Here is a 19,762-nt window from a genome sequence, read left to right as displayed (position 1 = left end):
GTAGCCTTTTAACTTAGCTAAGCCTTTTAACTTAGTTAAGACTAAATATTCCGGGGGCCGAAGGGTTATGTGGGAAGTCATCAGCCCGTTTATTCCAAGGTCCCTGGACCAAAAACAATTAAAGAGAAAGCGTAAAGGCAAACAAAAGTAGTGTTTAACCAAAAAAAAAAGCCAAAAATAAATTTATTTGAAAACAAAAATTAAAAAAAAACAGTAAGTCCAAAAAGACAAAATTCTAGAGTTTCTTCATAATTTATTTACTCGATTCTAGAGATTGTGTCGGTATGTGAGTACCTAATTGAATTTTCTTGAGTGTGTTTTATATTGTTATGTTGAGTTAGGGAGAGTTTTCAGGTTGATCCATCTGAAATGGATCGAAGGTCCACTGTCTAATAAAAAGTAACTATACATAAGGTTCCGACCCTGTTTTTAACGGCGTTCATGTATTTTAGGTATTATGAGCCCTAAGTATTGGGGCGTTTTTATTTTCTAGAGTGGGGGTATTTTGGTAGTGGCCTTTAAGCTGTGACAAGGGTTTTAGTCTCATGTCGCAAATGAACCGAATTGGCTCCGACCGCTTGAGGTAGAAAAACACAAGAGATAGTGTCCCTGAATCTTGAGCAAATGGTTATGGGGCCTACTTTTCTTTAACCTCATATGTGACTTAAGTAGGCGACTGTTACACGGAAGAGTAAAAAATTACAAAAATAAAGATCTTGTAGATGATGGGTATCTTTTTCACCCGCTAGTTTTTGAGATTCAGGGCACGGCCGGCCCCAGCACATAATTTTTTTGAGCAAGCATTGTAAGAACCTATAAGCATATGTTGAGAATGCGTTAAAATTGTAAATTCAAACAAACGTTTTGGCACATTTTGTGCATCTTCAGGTTTTAAAAATTCTAAACTATCTGTACAAAATGATCAAAGATCATAAAAAGTGTCACACACATCATTACTTCAAAATTTTAAAAATTCAACAAATCAAAATTTTACAAATATCACTGAAATTATGTAACAACTATTATGTAACATTTTAAAAATTTTTGTCACAAATTTCTGAGAGTTTTCTTCATTTTTTTTTTTGTTTTCACATTTTCATTTTGTGGCTAATTTTTATGGTAACATGTAAGTTGTTTCAAAATTTTTTTGTTTTAGCCAAAATTTTTGGATTCTGGAACTATAGCCTTAGTGTCAGCTCCCTACTTCTAAACTCGTCGCGCGTGTTAATTGCCGGTCTCTCTTTCCTAATGTGCAGCGCCTCTAATGTAAGTAACTTGATGCTGCTGGACGCCTGGTCGATTATTTTCCAATTAAACTCAGACTTACCAGGCTCACTACCACACTGCCTTGTATGCTGTCCAACTGGGGTATCCACTTTTCGGTGTTCCTCAATCCTTGTGGTGAGATCTCGGACCGTCTGGCCAACATAGATGGATTTGCACCCACAACATTCAAGTCTGTACACCACTTTTGATTTCAGTTCACTGGAAAAGGAGGATTTTAGATAGGGCATACAAGTTTTCAATTTCCTCGTCGTGAATATTATCAGCGCATTGGTGATATCGCGCACTTTTTTTGCTAATGTCTGACTGTGATTCCCAATATATATTGGACCATCAAGATGGATGGTGAATCACTGCTATAATCACAGGGCTTCTTTTGCTCAGCCATGTTCTTTTTGGTTTTTGCCCTCGCTGATGATCTTTTCAAGGGCATGGGATGCAACCCGCGACGACCAACTTTCCGGATATTGGTTATCCAACCACTGCTCACGGTTGATTTTCATGGCTTTATCATATTCTTCCCATGTTGACGTACTGCGGAAAGCCCGGTGAACAAATCCTTCAATCACACTTCTCTTGTACTGAAGGGGGCGCAGCTTCTAAAATTGAGTATGGTACCTGTATCTGTTGGTTTTTGATACCACCCACAGCTAATTTTCCTGCTTTTGTCAGTACTAATTTTTTTAAAATCCAAAAATGCCAAAGTTCCGTTTGTGTTTGGTGTCTCTATTGTGAACTGTAACTTTGGATGTAGTAAGTTTGCAGCCCGTAGCACTTTTTCAGGATCACCCTTCACTGTTCTCACTATATCATCAACGTGACGGAGAAACAATTTAGATTGTTGCGCTGACTTATTTTTCTCCCTTATTGCGATGCATTTTCTGCAGTACCAGACGGTTTCACTTATATTTCGATACTCATCATCTGATATATCACCGCATTTTACGTGATACCAGTTCAAACAGCATTCACATTCTACACCTTTTGAACTGTACGTGACTTTCCTATTGCACTCGGGACATATTCCGTGAAGATCTTTCTCGGGCAAAAACATTTCGGGAATATCCCTTGATAGTGCAGTTTCGTACTGCTTCAGCCAAAGATTTGCTATAATAACGGCAAGAGATGCCCCCATTGCCAAACCATCTTTCTGAACGTACCATGTTTCATTGCACTTGAAATGGACTTGACTAACTGCCATGTTCAACAGTCTCTTCGTGGTTCATCTTGCTCATACAGTTTTCTCAGAGCTATGTCTAGCGCTTCTTTCATTGAAACATTTGTGTACAAACTCTTCACATCTAGAGATATCAAGTTTTCATTGGGCTCAAGATTAGTGCTCTCTAAGATTTCTCTCGCATCTAGTGAGTTGGTTTCGATGTTTGCGCCCTCAATTTTCTCGAAAAATTTAGCAAGAACTTTGTTCAACTTATAATAAGAGCTACCAAGCAAGGAGAGGACCGGTCTTAATGGGGTATTCACTTTATGCACTTTCGCCAACCCATAAAGCCTGGCGGGCTGCCCCCCAGTAGACCTCATCCTTGTGTAGAGACTCTCACTTATTTCATCTTTTTTCCTCATAGCCAACAACTCCTTATTGATGTCTCTTTCTATCTTCAAAACAATCGCATCACTTGTTCCTTTGTTTTGCTGAATTGATTTGAATCTAATGTATCCGACAACTTGTTCTCGTAGGTGTCCTTCCTCATTACACAAAAACCCACGCCTTTGTCATACGGTACCGCAACTAATCCATTACTCTTCAGATACTTTCGGGCCTTCTCAACGCCTTTGTCAGATGGTGTTTGTTTCACCCTCTTAGCATAGGCTTTTGCCACAGCTTCGATCTCACAAAGGGCCTCCACGGGGACTTTACGATTTTTGAGATCCGATAGAAAGATGTCAATGTCGGGGAGAAAGTGTGTCTCATTAAATTTATACCTGACGGGATGCTTTGGCCCTAATGCCAACACTTGTTGTACCCAATTTGGTAATTCAACATCATCAAGAGCTCTTACCGAACCCTCACTTTGCTTCCCTAGAGGTCGGTCTTGCCTTTCTGATAGTTTCATTAGCTTTTTCTGATGGGTCTCTTTGACTGTTGCTGTTTGTCTTTGTCCCCTAAGACTTAATTACTTAATTACCGAAGGCCAAAATTTCTCATCTACACCACTCTGTACTGCGCTGCTCGCCCTTTCTAGTTTGACTTCAACGTTTTTCTCATCTGTCCTTGCCTTATTTATCTCCGTTCTTAGAAGTTTTGTCTGAAAACGGTGTACCGCTTGGTTCGAAAACACCCCATTTTCCGGTACCCTGAACCTCAAAAAATCAGGTATAATGTCGTTTTCTAGACAAACTCTCAAAAATTAAATACGTTGGTGACAGTTGATAAATTTAACATATATGGAGGCATAATCACGGACTAATTTCCAAATGAGTTTGTTTTTCAAAGTCCAAATCAAGAATGGAGGTGGGAGTACAACTGTGCTCATTGGTTTGCAGGCCACGAGGAATAAACCTCACGTGACACAAAGCAACTCAAATAACACAATTTTAACTCACCCTCTCCGTTGAAGCCTCCTCGTCAGTCCGACCAACAGTTGCTTCGCCTATGTTCACCAGTCTTATTTTCTCCGCCCTCCTTCTTTTTCGTGTTTGAACGAAGCTTGGACAAGACAGCTGGCAGGTTGTCTTGGTGTTCGAACACAATGCTCAAAGACTTTAGCTCCAGCTGGACGTCCTGGTGCAGTGCCTGATATTCGTTGACCAGCTCCGTTCTTCTCTTCCTCTTTGAAATGAGACACTTTGTAATGGGAATGACAAGAAAACCCGAGCTGATCAGCTGGTTCCTGATATCCGGTGTACCGTTTCTCTGACAGTATACAATTGCGCTGATATTTGTTAGTGTCTTCAAGATTTCTGTCAATTCCTCTGCAGTGCAAGCTCTGAAATTGTTTGTGCGGTGGCTGTTGATAGAATTATTGATGATGTCGTGCCATACCACCACTTGACGTTTTTCTGCTAGAGGTGCCCTGCAGAGTAGGCTTGCGAGGTTCTTCTGTGGGTTCGTGGTGTTCGGGCTTAAAGAAAGTCCCGGAATAGCCAAAATTTTGGGTAGAAATTGTTCTTTTTCCGGGTTGCTAAGTTGTTCCAGTCTGTGGTAGAGTGAGCTAGCTGCTACAATGTAGACCATTTCAATTCTAACATGGTAAAATGTAAAAAGATTTTCCAACTAAAACGATTTCTCCACTAAAACAAGGGAAAAATAAATTTAAAATTACGTCTCCTTGTAGGAGAGACTGTAATTGAGAATTGGCTCAACGCCGTAGGGTTTCAAAATTTTACATCTAAATATTTTGAGATATATTGATGATGTCGTTCCATATGCACCGAGGAACCCAGAGCAGGCAGCGTCTTTTTAAAACAGAGAATCTACCTGGCAATACATATTGCTAACGCCGCTTGCGTACTCGGAACAATAAATGACAAAATAACTTTCGACGAAATTTTTTATTTGTAACACTTGTATATTATATTTTCCTGTGTCGAGTTGCGTGTTCTTATTGAAGAAACGTAACCCGTATCGATTTTAATTGAAAAGGACTTCAACACTTGTCATCTTCTTTTTATCATTATCACTTCCATTTCTGGAAAATTCCAAAGATTTTGACTGGAATACGCGATGAAGGGACTTCTGACTGTAACCTCGGTTACTATGATACTTTTGACCTTCTGATTACCTAAAAAAGAGGAGAAAAAATTCAAAAACTTGTGTTTCGAGTTAGCGGCTTTTGTATCAATTTATGTCTGCTAGGTCGTATTATGTTTGTGTTGTATTGCAAATGGTGCAGCTCTGCTTCGCCTCTGCGTAAAATTGTATTTTTTAGAAAAATGAACGACGACGTTTGGGTTCAGCCTCCGGATGCTCCAGCATTTGAGCCAACCGAGGAGGAATTCGCGGATCCGTTAAAATACATAGAGTCAATTTTCCCCATAGTATACAACACTGGAATTGCAAGAATACGGCCCCCTAAATCATTCAACCCGCCATTTGCGCTAGATCCTGAAAATTTGAAATTTACGCCAAGAATCCAACGAATTTGTGAGATGGATGCAAAATCTCGTACAAAACTTAATTTCATGTCTGAACTCACCAAGTACTGGGAACTGAACAGCATAAAACTGAAGTATCCAGTTATTGACCAAAAGTATGTGGACCTGCTGGCCTTAAAGAAATTTGTGATAGAAGAAGGCGGATATGAACATGTATGCAAGAAGAAATTGTGGCCACATATTGCTTTTTTGCTCGGAATTGACGCTAGTAAATCTCAAACTCTCAAGAATCATTATGATCGAATAATAAAACCTTATGAAAAGTTTCTCAGCGAAAATGAGACAGCAAAATCAGAGTCAATTTCTGAGCCGAAAAAAATTGCAATTGCATCTCGATCTAGAAACGTTTCCCGAAGGTACTCAAGACGTATTAACGATAAAGATTCTGATAAAGATAAATGCGATGTTGAAAACAACGCTGAGTTGAAAAAATTGCAATTTATTGGAGCAGGACCTAAGATGAGAGTTCCCGATGGTGATGCTGCGAAGATACAAACAACTGCATGTAGTGTCTGCGGGACTGCTAGCCAGGACCGACTCATTCTGAAATGTACTTCGTGTGGCTGTGGCTTCCACACGTTCTGTCTTGATCCTCCAGTCAGAGAGTTTCCGAAATCCGAATGGAACTGTCAAAAGTGTTTGGTCAAAATGGTCAAGAGCAAAAGCACAGACCCATTTGGTTTTGAACAGTCGCCCTCTGAATACAATGTGAGAACATTTGGCGAGTATGCTGATAACTTCAAGAGGAACTATTTCAATAGAGCACCACAAACAGTTCCTTACGAACAGGTTGAACGCGAATTTTGGCGCCTAATTTCATCTCTGGAGGAAGACGTTTCAGTAATGTATGGCGCGGATCTGCAGACGTTCGAACTTGGAAGCGGGTTCCCAACAGTTGATAATAACGTGAAGTGCGAAGATGGAATTGACTATTCGGTGTCTGGATGGAACTTGAATAGAATGCCAGTCGAATCTAGATCTCTAATGCGGTTCATTGAGGCTCAAATTAGTGGCATGAAGCTTCCATGGCTCTACATTGGAATGTGTTTCTCTGCTTTTTGTTGGCATGTTGAAGACCACTGGAGTTACTCGATCAATTACTTACATTGGGGTGAAGCGAAAACTTGGTATGGTGTTCCCTCAAAAGACGCCGAGAAATTAGAGCAAGCTGTAAAAAATACAGCCCCAGAATTATTTGAAAACCAACCAGATCTTATGCATCATCTGGTGACTACCATGAGTCCAGTGACCTTGATGAATTACGGGGTCAATGTCTACAGACTGATTCAAAATGCAGGGGATTTTGTCATTACTCTTCCAAGAGCCTACCACGCTGGGTTCAACCAGGGATACAACTGCGCAGAAGCGGTCAATTTCTGTCTTCCAAACTGGATCTCGATGGGAAGGGACTGTCTGCAACATTACCAAAGTGTGAAGAGGTATAATGTATTTTGCCACGATGAACTCATCTCCAAGATAATTCACTCTGGCGAAAAGTTCGAGGCAGAGTTTTCACAATGCTTGTGCGATGATGTATCGGTTGCCTTGGACATTGAAAAGAAGTATAGAGCTGAACTAGAAAGCAAAGGATTAATAAAAACAACGCTGACAAAGTTCGAAGAAATTGCCGATGATTTGCGCATCTGCGATGCATGCGATCTGACTTGCTTTTACAGTGCTCTAACGTGTCCTTGCAGCCCCGGGAAGTTAGTTTGTCTCGCTCATCATGACAAATTATGCCAATGTGACTATAGGGAGAACGTTCTTCAGTTTAGATACACAATTGAGGAGCTGGAGGACGATCGGGATACCCTTCAGCAGAGAGTAGAAACCTACACCGATTGGTTGTCTCGATCGAAGAGTGCTCTCGAAGCATGGCCAGGTTCTAAACTAAGCGTGAACGAGTTCAAAGACCTGGTTGAAATTGCTGCAACAGAAGAGATAAATGAGCAAAAGACTGTGGAGAAACTGAAGCAAGCTGTAGCGGATGCGGAACAGGTGCAAGTGATTGCACAACAGCTGGCAGCTAAGAAACACCGAACTCGTGTCAGAACTGGAGGTGTTGTGAACAGCACTACCAACGAAATCGGTCAACATCAGCAAAGCAAGCTGAAATTAGAAGAGCTTCAGGCGTTCTTGGACCAGGTTCAAACGATCCCTTGCGAATTACCTGAAACGGAACAAATTGTTGAGGTCATTGATTTGGTGGAATGCTTGGAGTCTGATATTAACAAAGCGCTCACACGGCGAGATATGGAAAATGTAACTAAAATGGAGGAGCTGTATGAAAAAGCGATATCTCTTGACGTTGAGATTGTTAACTGCGCAGAATTGAAGCTTCTTCTGGAGGCGGCATATACTCTGCAATTTGTCAACGAAAGACTGAATGATGAGAAAATAGAAATTGAAGAGCTTAAAACTTTGATTGATAAATGCTCTATGGCGAATACATGCAGTGAAATCAACGAAAAGACGAAGAGCTTGTTGGAAATGTACGACCGAAGTCTGGAGTGGGAAACGAAAGCCAGATACTGCCTGGAATGCAATCCAAAATATACGATCGACCAATTAGCTAGTATTTTGTCGGACGCTGAAGATCTGCCAACTTACCTACCGACTGTCAATGCACTCCAAGAGTCAGTATGTAAGGCCAAGGATTGGGTTGTTCGGGTGGAAAGTCTTCTGGAGCAAGATCCTCCACCGTACCTTGCAGTTCTAGAAGGACTCGCAGTGAAAGGCAAAGCTCTGCCCGTTCAGCTGACAAACCACACAACAGTCCAGTTTTTGATTGACACGGCAACAGAATGGAAAGATAAAGCAGAGAAAATGTTTTTGAAGAGCAGCAATTCTGAACTGACTTTGACCGATGTTTTAACTCCCAGGAATAATTTTAACGTTAGGTCGCGAAGCGGCGCCTCGAAAAATCGAAGACGAACAGAAACTGCCCTATATCGAATTGTTGACTATTCGTTAGAAGAACCAAAGTCACCTGCGTATTTTGCGAGGAACTACCGCGAGTTATGTATCGAAGAACTTGGCGACATGAAAGAATTAAGATCAAGAAATATCGACAGAGCTTCGAAGGACGATAATAACAAGGAACTGTACTGTGTGTGTAGGAAGCCATATTCTGGATTCATGCTGCAATGTGATTTATGTCGAGATTGGTTCCACACAACATGTGTCCCACTTCCAAAATCTATTGCCTACAAAATGCAGGGCAGAAGTTCTGTAGCTGCACTCACTGAAGCCATCAAAGATCTCAAATACCTCTGCCCAATGTGCAAGAGATCCAGACGTCCGAGACTGGAAAATGTGCTGACATTGCTGGCCGGTCTTGAAGAAATTCCTCTTCGGTTGATTGAAGGCGAAGCGGTCCAATGCCTGTTCGAACGTGCAATGTGCTGGCGCTCAAAAGCTCGCGATTACTTAACATCTCAAGAAAAGTTCAAAAACGTAGTTTCAAAAATGGCCATGAAAAAACCACCGGAAACAATTTATCCAGTTCTCAATTTCAAAAACGAAGTATGTTTCGACAGCTCTGAAGATGAAACGTGTGATCATCAAGTTAATAAAACAGAGCCAGTTGAAGTGAAAACTGAGCCAGTTGCTCCAAAAAATGACATCAGTCAAGATCAGAAGCAAACATTCGACGAAGGCGTTGGATCTTCTATTACAAGTGATGTCAGCGCTCCATTGACCCTAGCGGTTAAGATTGAAAACGAGGAGCGTCAAGTTACAGTAGAAGATATTGTAATGACGATCTCTGAAAGTGAGCTGGACACTATGGAGTCGTTACTGCTCGAAGGTGATTTGATTGAAATCGGACTGGACGAAACGCATTATTTGTGGACCATTGTTCAAGCAGCCATTGCAGCTGAAGATCAAGAAGACGAGGAGGAGGAGGAGGAAGAAGAAGAAGAAGAGGATATCAAAGAGGAACCAATTGATGTGTCGACAGGGAAAGATCAAAAGCCAAAGACGAGTGGAAAAGTGGAGCCCCGGAAGAGTGCAACAAGTTTTGTGAAGAACCCAGCAAGGTCGAAGCCCACGAAGCGAAGATATGCAGCATCTAGTCAATCCCGCACACGGTCAAAGATTGCCGAAAAGTAAGTAAATTGAAGTTGTGTAACGATTAGTTGATTGATTAATTTGAAATTGGTTTTGTCTTTTGTTAATCAGGGCGAGGCAATTCTGAGGCTACCAGGGGCGGACTCAGGCCCCTTCAGGGTTTTGATTTCTTGCCCCTCTAAGGGTCGCTCTTTAGTATTTTTATGACATCCTGTCTTTTTTTTAAAACCTTCCATTTTTGTCCTATTTTGTTTTCAAATTTGTCTGCGGTGGAAACATTTTCGGCAAAATTGGGTTTTAAGTGTTTTGGAAGACCTCAAGAAATAAATTTGGTCGACCTAAAAAGGGAGGAAGAAACCCTGGAAGCCATCCTAGTAGAGAAAGTTGCCCTACCGAAAGTTGAAATATATGGCTGAAATTTTTAGAAAAGCGCCAAATGAAAGCAGCGGCTCTTCAAATTCAGAAGGTTCTAAACCCGTCTCTAAAAAGCAAAGCCAACCCGATTCACCGAACACCATCAAACGAAGAAGGTCAGAAAAGGTTGCCAAAACCCCCGAAGATATCTCTCCCTTCCATGATTTACCTGCTCTAAACCAACCTAACCAGAGCAATGCAATCAAAAAGCAAAAACCAAGGGGTGGTCGACCTAGGAAACAGTCAGCATCCTTTGAGAAATGCGCGCTTGGTTTAAAATGTTCAGAGCCGCATGGTAAAGACATCAACTGGGTAATGTGCGATAACTGTGAAAACTGGTACCATGTAAGATGTGTTGGAATTACCAATGAGCAAGCTGAAAATGAAGATTTTATTTGTCGTGCTTGTGCGGCTAAAGCGAACAACTCGGAACCCGAATATGCTCCGACGAGTGGAGATTTCGAGCGAAGATTGCAACCCGAGAACGAAAGATCCAGTTCGGTATCGTCTTCGGTTTCGAGTATTTTCGGCCCGACGAACAGCAATGTAAACTCACAATCATCAGCGTCACAGTGTTCCATACCTTGCTTTGATCCTGAACCTTACAGCGTTGCGAGTTCATCTTCGTTTTTTACGACTCAAGTCGGCTCCTCATCTTCGGGTGCTGTCGGGTCCTTTAACGATAGGCATCCAGCTATTTCTTCAAAGACCTTTCAAAGTGGGTCGTCCCTACCTATCACAGATGACACGAGAATAGCTGCTGAACTACTTCACGCTTTAGCGAGTCGAGGATCGTCTTCAAGCGTGAACACGTGACATGCTGCGTGAAATCTTAGAAGTTTTGTAGCATAAAAACCACGAACATTTACCTTTTCTTTGCCTCTGGTTGATGTTAAGTTACCAGTTTTATCGTTAATTTCAAACAAAAACAATCTGTGCTTCTTAGATGTTTGTTCGTATCTTGTAACCAAGAGTGAAAACGAAATATCCGTTATTTTGATTCCTATAGCTGATTTTATGTCAATTTAATCAAAATCCAATATATATGCACTAAAGCATGAACAAAGACACGATGCTAAAATGCTTCAATTTTGGTATCTGTATATACTTTTCAACTAAGCCTTTGCATTTACTTCGTTGATTTTTGATTTACAAACTCCATCAGTGGGAAATCCTAATATTTGAGGAAATCTCGATCTTATATGCTCTCCAACAATTTAGACTTGAACTCGCCGTTCAGATTTCAAAAAAAAATAGTTTTTTACTGGTGAATTTAAGCAAATTATTTGTTGATAGAAAATGACCAAGGGCTCGATTTGTTTGTCTGCAAGTTAAGATTTTGGATTCAATTAATGCGTGAAGGCGAAATTGCTGCCAATCCTGTTTTATTCGAGCCCTTGGCGGCTAATCTCATTTCGAGTTGAAGTCATGACATTTTGTTTTCTTGACACGATAAAAGTGATCAGAAAGTAAGTATTTAATCGTAATCTTGATCAAAGTATTTAGGTGAAATTGATTGTTTTTTGTCAAAGAAAAACTAGGTCAATTTGATCTCAATCAGCTCGAAATGCTGTCAGTAAGAAGATCGTCCACTCCATATGAAATCATATCCGTTGTGTTCATAGTACCTAATCTTAATCCATAGTTAGATGTGTATTATTGTAGATTAATTTTCCTCGAGTAATAAATCGATCAATTTTTAGCTTGGCGCCGATAAAGCATTCGCATTCCGATTGTCGAACGATCCAGAGAACTATTTTACAAAATATTGAAATTGCGATTTTTTAAGATTCCAGGTTGATTTTGATTATTAGTGTCAAATGGTTCGGCTTTCAACTGTAGTTGTAATTAAAGAAACGAAGCGTGTGTTTTCATTGTTGGTGTTTCAGAAGGTCATCTTTGTTCTCTTTATTAAATGTCTTGGAAGCTGTCGCAGAGGTAAACTATTTCAGGTCTAATTGCAATCTAAGTAAACACGAGACACAGAACTATAATATGAGACCTGATTTAGTATGCCTAAATTTGGTGCTCATTCTTGTTAGAATGAGATTTGTTTATTTATATACAAAAATGGTTTTCTGTTGCTATTTTATTGTAAAATATGATTATTATTAAATCACATCTTTATTATTTGCTTTTCAACCCGATTGAGATTTAGAAATAGATGAAAAAGTTGTGAGATATTTATGCTAAGATGTAACACTTACTCTTTCAGCATTGTGAATGTCTGATCTGGGAATGGTTTCATATTTTGATCTTGGAATGGGACTTTCTTGTTCTTTACCCTTGCTATAAACAAGGTTATTGCAACCGGGTTCTAGACATTTTTTCCGCGAAAGAACTTCGTTACAGAAGTCGCTCTTGAAATTGTTATACGTGTTTACACTAGCGAGCAGCTTAAGTATAAGTACAACCTTCTTTTTTTCTAACTTAACTCGCAAATAAAAGTGTTCATTGAAAGTGTCCCTTTATATGGAAATTTTACTGTAAGATTGGAAATTGCATAGCATCTGTTCTCTGCTTTATCTGGCCTAGTGTTTGTTATAAATTGAAGGTCCGTGGCTGAGTGGTTAGTGCGTGAGACTCGAATTTCTAGGAGCAGTATGAAGAAGGTTCGAATTCGAGGTGTAGCTGAATTTTTACTAATTCAAAGCTTATTTCTACTTTTTCTTAATGCCTTTTTATTGAGCTGCTTTTTCTCGTGCTCTCGCTAGCGTTTGCGAAGCGAAGCTTCGCCTCTATGTTTAATTTGCTATTTCATATGTGCGATTTGCTAGCTTTATCAAAAAGGAACGTATTTTTTCAAGGAAAACAACTTCAAATAAAAATGAAACACTCATTTTCTCAAATTTGTCTTTATTTTAACTACTCCTTTTATTCAATTTTTTTTCTATGTAGTAGAGTTTCAGTTGTTTCAGAGGGGTCTTAAAACAGGAAATTATGAAAACATCTTTTCGTCTCAACGGGTGTCTTAGGTGTTTTTGGCTTTGTTACCGCTTCGTAAGTTGCAGGTTGTTTCGCATGTTTCGATGCAGGTTTAATTTGTACCTTGACTTATTTGGCCATGTTTTTCTCATAATAAATGGCCAGTTTGTCATGCTTTGTTTTTCATGTATCGAAAATGGTGGGAAGCTCTGTTTATTGAATTCAATTTCAACAAAAGCATAGGCGCATTAGTGTCACACATGCTTGAGATGACAAGCGAATGGAGTTCGAGTTCGGAAAGGATCCGTTTTGGACAAACTAAAAATGTTTGACTGCTTTAGGCTAGCCTTTGTCTGCTTAGTTACCGCAACAAGGAGTGTTTTGGACGTTCAGCTTTTTCAGTCAATCCTAATGTCATTCGTAAAATTCCGAAATGTGCATGTAATTGAGTTCCATTTTTTCGTTGTGTTTGCACAAAAAAATCTTTGAAGTGCGCGTTGTCGTATCGTCTACACTGAATCATAGCCAATCATTTTGTAATGCAAGTAAAGTGAAGATCTGCTTAGCCCGTGTTCGAACCAATCCAAGTTTCCGAGTTTGAACCAATCCAAGTTCACTAATTTTCAACTAAGTCACACATTTTTCTGTTTAATTTCTGTGGTCTCTGATTGCCGTAAATGCTTAGAGATAGTTTAAATTGATGATAATTATCAAAAACAATTTTTGGTACCGCTAATTAAAGCTTCAAAAGTTAGCTTATCACAGCTAAAAAAAATAGTTTTTAAAACTTATTCAAGTTTTTCATTTTTAAAAGCTTCTCGCGCTCGCTTAGCCTGATCCAAGTTCCTCTAGAAAGCAACAATTTCAACATTTTTTTACACTGAAAATTCAGAAGTATCAATCGAATGCTGATTGAGATGGAAGTAATATGCTGTTCAGTTCCTCTTCGTTTCATCTCATTGGAGATATTGATATCACTAAGAAGTCCCAATTGTCGGTGATCCTCTGAGTCCAGCGATCGTTGAAAAGATTGTAGTATTTGAGCGGTTCGGTTTTCTTTTCTGATGACCAAATCGTATGTCTGCTTTGCTCCCCCTCGTGGACATTTTCAGATAAAGTCTGACTCTGATAGTAGTGTTCGTTTTCACACGTGCGAAATGAATGTCTTGTTATCGGGCTTTTTACAGATTTTTTTATACAAAACTATATAAAGCGTGCCGTTTCCAACACGTGTAGGTGCTATTATAAAAGTTCATATGTGCATTGAAAAAATTTTTTTTTTGAATGAAAGCTGATAAAACAAAATTTCATTTGTTTTTCGTGTTTGTGGGTTTCGTTCTAATTTTCGTCGTAAAGGTATGGAAAGGTTGTTCGTAAGCAAAGGTTTTTCAATTCGTATCAAGCTGGTGCTAGAAATTTTTCATGAAGATAAAATTGCTCTCAGAATGGTACCTTTCGAAGCAAGTTCGGATTGGTAAGTTCACAAATATGCATCTTCATATTTTTACACAATATAGATCTTACGTATAGGGCTACAGCTTGCTTAGTAGGTGGTAGATGCAAGATTTTTCTGTATGATTTTTTAAATGAAAATGTTTTGGCTGTTGTTCAGCTCATTAAATGACATCTTAAATTATGTCGGCTTGTTTACGTTATGTTTTTTTTTGTAATTTTTCTGTATCCAGTCGTTTTTTGATATTGATTCAACTTTAACTAGGTATGAAATGGTTTGAAATTTGTCAACCACTTGTTGACCTTTTCTGAAAAAACGTCAAAAAATAAAGAAGAAAATTTCGAATCACTTGCTGTTTTTATCATATTCTTTTGGCGAAGGTAACTGAGGTCATGAGTTAATTCGCAATCTTCAATGTATAGTTTTCAATCAGCTTTTTCGTCATTTGATTTTTATTTGACTTCAAGTTCTTTCCAGTCTATATTTTGTAGAACGATAAATTCTCTCTGCAAGAGGCTCGGTTTTAAGGGGTCTTAAGTGGCACCATCAGACCACCAATTACTTTTAATTTTAAAAAAAATTGTTCATATTTTGCTTGTAATTTTTTGGATTCTTTCTTTGTCTTAGTTTGCTTGGACTTAGTTCAAAGCAAGTTTTGTCTTATTTTCTAATGATGTCTGAGAATTTTGTTGATAGTCGGTCGGTTCAGATTTTTGGCACTGCTAATTTTTCCCAAAAAATTTCTCTAAATTCTGCTTTTAAAAATCACATTTTCGAATTTCTTTAACACCCTTGCGATAAGCAAGGGTATTGAAATCGAGTACAACACTTTTTTTCCCGTAAATGACTTTCATTTACGGGAGAAAGTGTTGTACTCGATTTCAATACCCTTGCTTATCGCAAGGGTGTTAAAGAAATTCGTTAATGTTTTAATGTGATTTTTAGAAGCAGAATTTGGAGAAATTTTTTGGGAAAAAGTAGCTGTGCCAAAAATCTGAACCGACCGACTAGCAACAAAAATTCTCCAATGTCCAAAAAGAGAATGTCCAATTTGTTGGAGTGGTCAGTTTCTAAACATGCTCAATTTTTGAAAATTCAATTAAAACTACCTCATCTGGGTAGAAAATAGGTGGAGTACGTTTCGGGCATTAATTATTTTTCAAATGAACATCTTGCAAGAATGGCTCGTGGTTTTCGGACTAGTATCTGTTGGTTTTAGGCTCGTGATTTTCGGACTAGTATCTGTTGGTTCATTTTCCGTTTTTGGTTTAAATGGCCTTTATATTATCTGCTTCTAAATTTTTATCTTCCTGTTTTAGCATGGATTTAATTTTGGTTTTTGAAGAAGTTTTTACCATAATTTTCCGTAATTTTTCATTTTGCACCAAGTCTGAAGTCTGATTTTGAGTTTTTTTTTGAAGAGTTTCACAAAAACTACTCTACCGAATCTAAGATTTTGGTTCAATGAATAGAAGGGGCTGTATAAAACTCCCCTGCATAAGCGGCTACGGTTGAACTGTTTACACAGAAAGTTCTGGCCTTCGGAATAGTCAGATATTTGACTATTCGACCATTTTTTGATTCTTTTTGACTTTTATCGAAAACTACTTTTCAAATTCTTTAAGTTTTCAATCGAGAAGGCTGGTTTTGGCAGTTTTTTCTGCAAAAGCGACCACGATCTTTTTTGCAGAAACACGGTATGGATTTCGGAAAGCTAGGTTATTGAGTTTTGACCGTTTTTATAAATTTCTTAAAGTACCCTTCCAAGCAGCGACTCCTTATTTTTTGAAATAAAAATGTTATGTCTTTTGAAAGATCCCAATTTCTCAAAATTTTTTAGTCCCAACTATTTCAGAAGAGTAACTACCGTTTTGGCCAAAGTCCAATTTTTGAAGTTACCCATCGCATCCCGCATCAGTATGAAAAACTCTTAAAATATCAAACAGCTACCTCCAGCTTGAGCTGGGCCACTAGGTTTTTTATTGAGATATACGAATATTTCGGTTCATCCTATTTTCTTTTCAATTTTTTCGACTTCGTGTCCTATGTTTGTTGTATCGCAAGTGGTGCGAATCTCTGCTTCGCCTCTGCGTGAACATTTATCCCGGTTTCGCTTGCTTAGTTACCGCTCGGTAACTTTTATGCTATTTCAATGCTGGCTGTTGTTTTCCTTCCCAGGTTTTCATGAAAATGAGTTTAAATTTGAAATAAACATTTGAAATTTCGGTTGTTTTTTTTTGGCGTTCTTTATCTTGTTTTTACGATTCGGTGGCTCGCTGTATCGCATGTTGTGCGAAGATGAGCTTCGCCTCTGCTTAAACTGGCGAGTGTAGTGTATTAGTACGAACCTCTTTTTTCTGACCTAACTCGCAAATAAAAGTGTTCACTTATTTGGTGGCAATTTTGCTATAATCACGATCTTTTGCATTGGTAAATTTCATAGCAACTGTTCTCTGATTTATTTGTGGCTTGTTTTTTTGAGCTTTTAAGCGTCTGTGTCTGAGTGGTAAAAGCGCGAGACTCATAATCTCGGTCGCAGATCGAATCCGAGACTTAGCCGAAATTTTACTAATTCGAGGCTTATTTCTATTTTTTCTTATTGCATTTTATAGAGCGGCTTTTTGTGTTCTCGTTAGTGTTTCGGAACCGCAGCTTTGCCTCTGGGTAATTAATTGCTATCTGTAAGAAATTGAATTTCATTATTGAATCCTTTCACTTGCGAGAGCTAGTGTACTTAATTGTAATCGGGAACAAGTCCTTTTTCCATAAACAACTAAATTTTTCCATAAATTACTGCTCCAAATAATTCTACTGCCTAAGAAAATAGTACTTTTCTAAAATACTGTGCTTTACAGTGCAGGATGCGCTGTCATTCTCAACTTTATGAGAATCAAATACAACTACCTTGTAGTTGATTGCAGGTTTTAAATAATTTTTCAAAAGTTATTTAAAAAAAGATGATTTTTTAGAATCGTGGCTCTCGTCCTAATTTCGTCGGCCAATTTTCCGTTTTTTCAAGTGCAATTTTGATTCAGAAGCTTAATTTCAAAGAAAAGGTTTTATACTATAATCCGTTTATACTATAATTACACTTGCGGTTAGCAAGCGTTACCAAATTGGAATATATAATTTTTTTCGGGTTGTCAATTAGTTTAACAAAATCACTGAATCATTTGTGCAGCATTCAGTTCTGTAGAAGACAAGCTAAGTTTCTTGAATTTGCATGTGTTTAGCGAGCATTATCGAATCGGAACAGTCTGACAGAATCTAACAACTTGTCTAACAAAATCACCGAAATATTTTTCAAAATCTGACAACTTGTCTAAGTGAATCACTGAATCTTTTTTGTCAAATCTGTACTTCTTCAAGCAACATGTTTTGATCAGGTTTGCAAAAAAAGTTGTTGTTCCTTGCGTTTTTGAAGTTTTTTGTATGAGAACATTTGTTTTCGGCTCAATTCTCATTTAACTTTCAATTGTCTCACATGTAATGTTTTTCTCATATTCGACTTTGTTCAAGCTAAATTGAGATAAATCTATAGAATTTTTGATGTTTTTTTCGGCTTCTGTTTGTGGCTTCCGTCTATTGTCGGCTAGTTTTCTAAGCTATGTTTATGTTTTATTGCAAGTGGTGCATCGCCTCTTGAGAATTGCTGGGCGCCATCTAAAGTTTGTTGGCGCTATGTGACAACTCATAGGCTTTAGTATAGTTTTTATCGAATCTATCTGATGAAAAGAAACTTAACTACTCATGTACAAAGCTCCTTCTCACTTCGTGGGTGGATAAATGAATTTTTTGATGCAATCGTTTTCTAGAGTTTTCTCCCGTAAATAACTTTAGTCTCAGCATGGTAAAAATTAAAAATATAAATATATGTTCAGTTCACATTAAATTCGTTTTTTTTGCGTCTCCAGTACACTTAGTCTTGGGTTCTGGGACGGCGAAGCTCTTGGGTTCGAATCTGACGGGACCTGTGTTTTATTGGATTGGGAGATATTCGGTTTCAAAAAAATTGTTTGCTCATTATTTGCCTGCTTATGTTTGTCGGCCTAGTTGCCATCGTAAAATAGTTTATTTGCTGTATACATTTTACATTGCTGTTGCTTTAAGTGTTTTGATATTTTTGCTATTTGCAATTTTACTAGCTTTGACTTTGTATATATATTTTTTCGCTGAAAAACTTTATTCTGCCCAAATGATTTCGGCTTATTTTTATGTAGTTTCAAGTTTACTATTTTTGAGTAGTTTTAAGTGAAATAAAAACTTTATGTTCCCCTCTGGATCGCACAAAAAGCTAAAATATTGATAGAATATTTATATTTTTCGGCTTTTTCGTTTTTTTTTGTCCCGCTTGATATTTGTTTCGGGCCTATATGAAATTCGCTTAATAGCTTCATATTGCGTCTTTCGACGAGCAACAAAACTTTTAATATGCGCGTGTTTGTGTTTTGAGCGTGAGGGGGACTTATAAACTTTAAATTAGCCATAACTTTTTTTTGCATTTTTTCAGCTTTTAATTTTTCTTTTTTGGAAAAATTGCTTAGTGATCTCATATTGTTTCATTTGTCGAGCAAATAAAGTTGAGTGTGTTTATGTGTTTTGAGGGCGAGTGTGATTTAAATAACTTTTTTTTATAAGTCCTAGTCTTGTCGATTTTTTTTTCGACTTGAAAGGTTTCTGCAAAGGTATTCTTGACTTTTTCACCGCTCGGTATGTTTGTTCCGATACTAATTTCTCAGCATGTTGTCTTGGCATGTTTTCGTTTCAAAACTAGCCTTATTTTGATAGATCTAGTTTTTTTTCGACCTTTTCGTATATAGCTTTGACTTCGTATATATATTTTTTCGCTGAAAAACTTTATTCTGCCCAAATGATTTCGGCTTATTTTTATGTAGTTTCAAGTTTACTATTTTTGAGTAGTTTTAAGTGAAATAAAAACTTTATGTTCCCCTCTGGATCGCACAAAAAGCTAAAATATTGATAGAATATTTATATTTTTCGGCTTTTTCGTTTTTTTTTGTCCCGCTTGATATTTGTTTCGGGCCTATATGAAATTCGCTTAATAGCTTCATATTGCGTCTTTCGACGAGCAACAAAACTTTTAATATGCGCGTGTTTGTGTTTTGAGCGTGAGGGGGACTTATAAACTTTAAATTAGCCATAACTTTTTTTTGCATTTTTTCAGCTTTTAATTTTTCTTTTTTGGAAAAATTGCTTAGTGATCTCATATTGTTTCATTTGTCGAGCAAATAAAGTTGAGTGTGTTTATGTGTTTTGAGGGCGAGTGTGATTTAAATAACTTTTTTTTATAAGTCCTAGTCTTGTCGATTTTTTTTTCGACTTGAAAGGTTTCTGCAAAGGTATTCTTGACTTTTTCACCGCTCGGTATGTTTGTTCCGATACTAATTTCTCAATATGTTGTCTTGGCATGTTTTCGTTTCAAAACTAGCCTTATTTTGATAGATCTAGTTTTTTTTCGACCTTTTCGTATATAGCTTTGAC

At 38.0% G+C, this 19,762-nt stretch overlaps 2 protein-coding genes across 4 annotated transcripts in view; one reads left to right on the top strand and one right to left on the bottom strand.

Moving 5' to 3' along the window:
* LOC134841414 (bridge-like lipid transfer protein family member 1) overlaps positions 1 to 19,762 on the bottom strand; it is a 469,521-nt gene that overhangs the window by 340,226 nt on the left and 109,533 nt on the right. The window lies entirely within an intron of this gene.
* LOC134841182 (lysine-specific demethylase 5D-like) lies at positions 5,168 to 11,957 on the top strand. Its single transcript, XM_063857007.1, has 2 exons — positions 5,168 to 9,506; positions 9,894 to 11,957. Exons 1-2 carry the CDS (start codon positions 5,176 to 5,178, stop codon positions 10,696 to 10,698), a joined length of 5,136 nt encoding a protein of 1,711 aa, XP_063713077.1. The 5' UTR covers positions 5,168 to 5,175; the 3' UTR covers positions 10,699 to 11,957.

Source organism: Symsagittifera roscoffensis, chromosome 3 (genome assembly GCF_963678635.1).
Source record: "Symsagittifera roscoffensis chromosome 3, txSymRosc1.1, whole genome shotgun sequence".
In the NCBI taxonomy this organism is placed as follows: Eukaryota; Metazoa; Xenacoelomorpha; order Acoela; family Convolutidae; genus Symsagittifera; species Symsagittifera roscoffensis.
The sequence above is the reverse complement of the archived record's forward strand: the minus strand, read 5'-3'. Positions and strand labels throughout refer to the sequence as shown.

Excerpts from the sequence above, each read along its gene's own strand:
- LOC134841182 (XM_063857007.1), top strand. The coding sequence starts at position 5,176 with ATGAACGACGACGTTTGGGTTCAGCCTCCGGATGCTCCAGCATTTGAG. Across the intron at positions 9,507-9,893 it reads CGGTCAAAGATTGCCGAAAA|AAAAGCGCCAAATGAAAGCA; the intron begins GTAAGTAAATTG and ends TGAAATTTTTAG.